A 2077-nucleotide genomic window follows, 5' to 3' on the forward strand; every position below is an offset into this window, starting at 1 on the left:
TGTGTGTGTGTGTGTGTGTGTGTGTGTGTGTGTGTGTGTGTGTTCAACCTTTTTGAGCATACAGGCAGTCTCCAGAACAGTTATCAGGATGAACAGTAAATGGGCAGGTCAGTTCAATAGGCTGGATGTCATAGGGCAGAGGAGTAAATATACAGAGGACTAACTGATTGTTGATTGACTTTGCTGTTCAGCAGCTTATGTTTTAAGAAGCTGACAAAGTTGATCATACAGTTATAGCTACATTTACAGCATGTGAGAACTTGCTGTAAATGCCAGTTTTGCATGTGGATAGGCATTTTCAGGATTGAAAGTTAGATGAATGTTTTGTGTGAAGTTTCTAAAAACCAGTAATATCAAAAAGGCAAGTACTAATGCCTCTCTTTCCCCCCTTTAGAAAAAGAGAGGAAGAGAAAAAAAGAGAAGTTTTGAATAATCCTGTAAAAATGAAGAAAATCAAAGAACTGGTATGTATTGCTTACTACGCTTTAACAGAAAACGGAAGCAAAATTTGCATTGACTTGAGGGAGAACATTACTGTGGGTCAGAGTTAACTAGAGGTCCAATATCAGATTGACACTGATAAAGAAAATTGACTGTATTGGAAATTGGTCTGAAGGGGCATGGTAGGGGCAGATCAAGGCCACTGCGGTGAGGGAGGGAGTGGGGCTGGGGTTGGGGCAGGCCTGCCCAGCCAGGGCGGGGCAGGGTGTGGGATGGAGCCATGACTCATCTGGGGGGGGTGACTCCCACTGCTGTGCACACCCAGGGAGGTCATGGGGGGCATATGCCCCCTGGTTCTGTGTGCAGGGTAGGATGGGCAGCCGCTGCATGCTGGGACTGGGGCTGCGTGGGACTCTTCCTGGCGGTGGCTGGACTGGGCTGTACTCAGGGTGGGGTGGGCAGCAGCACTGGGAGTGGGGGTTGGGGTGGCTGCAGCCCTCCCAAACTCCCCCTCCCAGTGCAGCCCGGCCCAGCCCACACCGGGAAGAACCCAGTGCTGCCATGGCCCCAGCCCACAGCAGCAGCCCTCCCTGCCCCATGCAGATCCGGGGGCACACCCCTCCCATGCCCTCCTGGGGTGCATGCAGCAGCGGGAGCCCCTCCCCAGATGATCAGCACCTGCCCCAGCCCCACTCCCTCACCACAGAGGCCTTAATCTGTGCTCCCCACAACCCTTCCCTTCCACTACAACAAACTTATCAGCTGAATGCTGTTTTTTGAACTGCCAAGCTGCGGATTGGAAATCGGATCAGTATTGGCCAATATGCCTCCTTAAAAATTGACTGTTGGTATCAGCCCCAAAAATCTTTGTAGGTGTACCCCTAGAGTGAACATTCTTTAGAGAAAGGAACTAGTTTCTATTCCCTTGCTTCTTTGGAGAAGAATAAGATAATTTCAGTTCCTGTGAAAGTTTCATATTGTAATCTCCCAGCAAGGACTTTACCTGGAACATGTCATTCATTTTCATCTTCTCCTCTCTCCTCTTTGTCATGCTGTTGCAGAAAATTATTTCAGTTTTTTTTATTCTCCTGCCAAGTACTTGAAGGATTCAGTGAGGTTTCATGACAAGACCTCCTTCCTTGTCAGCCCTTATGAATGTTTGTAAAAAATGTTATCCTGAAAACCTTTCCATGTGAGACCTTACATCTGCATAGTGCTCCTTGTCCTATAATAGTAACTGACTGAATGTGCAAACAGTAGGGATTGGTTCTGAATCTGGATTTTTTTGCATTATAGCTGCAAAGCAGTTTGGAAAAAAAAGAGAAGAAGAAGAAGAAAGAAAAGAAAAAGAAGCACAAAAAACACAGACATCAAAGTTCCAGCAGTGAAAGTTCCATCAGTGATGATGAGCGTAGCAGAGCAAAGTATGTCTCGGGATTGTATTTAAAAAAATCTCTGCCTAGTAGGGCTGTGTGAAGCTTTGGGTGCTGATTCATTTTGGAGGAGATTTGGCCTGATTTGGTGCCCAAATTTCTAAATCCGAATCGAATCAGGGGGCCAATAAAAGGGAAAAGATTCAGAGGACTTTGATTATTTGGGCAGTCCTCGCCTGCTGCAGCAGGGAGCTGGAGCTAGA

General features: G+C 47.0%; 1 protein-coding gene across 1 annotated transcript in view; it reads left to right on the plus strand.

Annotated features, from left to right (window-relative positions):
• The window catches only part of CWC25 (CWC25 spliceosome associated protein homolog), a 26800-nt gene that overhangs the window by 5482 nt on the left and 19241 nt on the right, over window positions 1-2077 (plus strand). The window contains exons 4-5 of the mRNA XM_019507580.1: window positions 395-464; window positions 1738-1865. Of these exons, the coding sequence (XP_019363125.1) occupies window positions 395-464; window positions 1738-1865 (198 nt within the window). The remainder of the gene's footprint in view (window positions 1-394; window positions 465-1737; window positions 1866-2077) is intronic.

This window comes from Gavialis gangeticus, unplaced genomic scaffold (genome assembly GCF_001723915.1).
Source record: "Gavialis gangeticus isolate Ggan-Ray unplaced genomic scaffold, GavGan_comp1, whole genome shotgun sequence".
NCBI classification, from domain to species: Eukaryota; Metazoa; Chordata; order Crocodylia; family Gavialidae; genus Gavialis; species Gavialis gangeticus.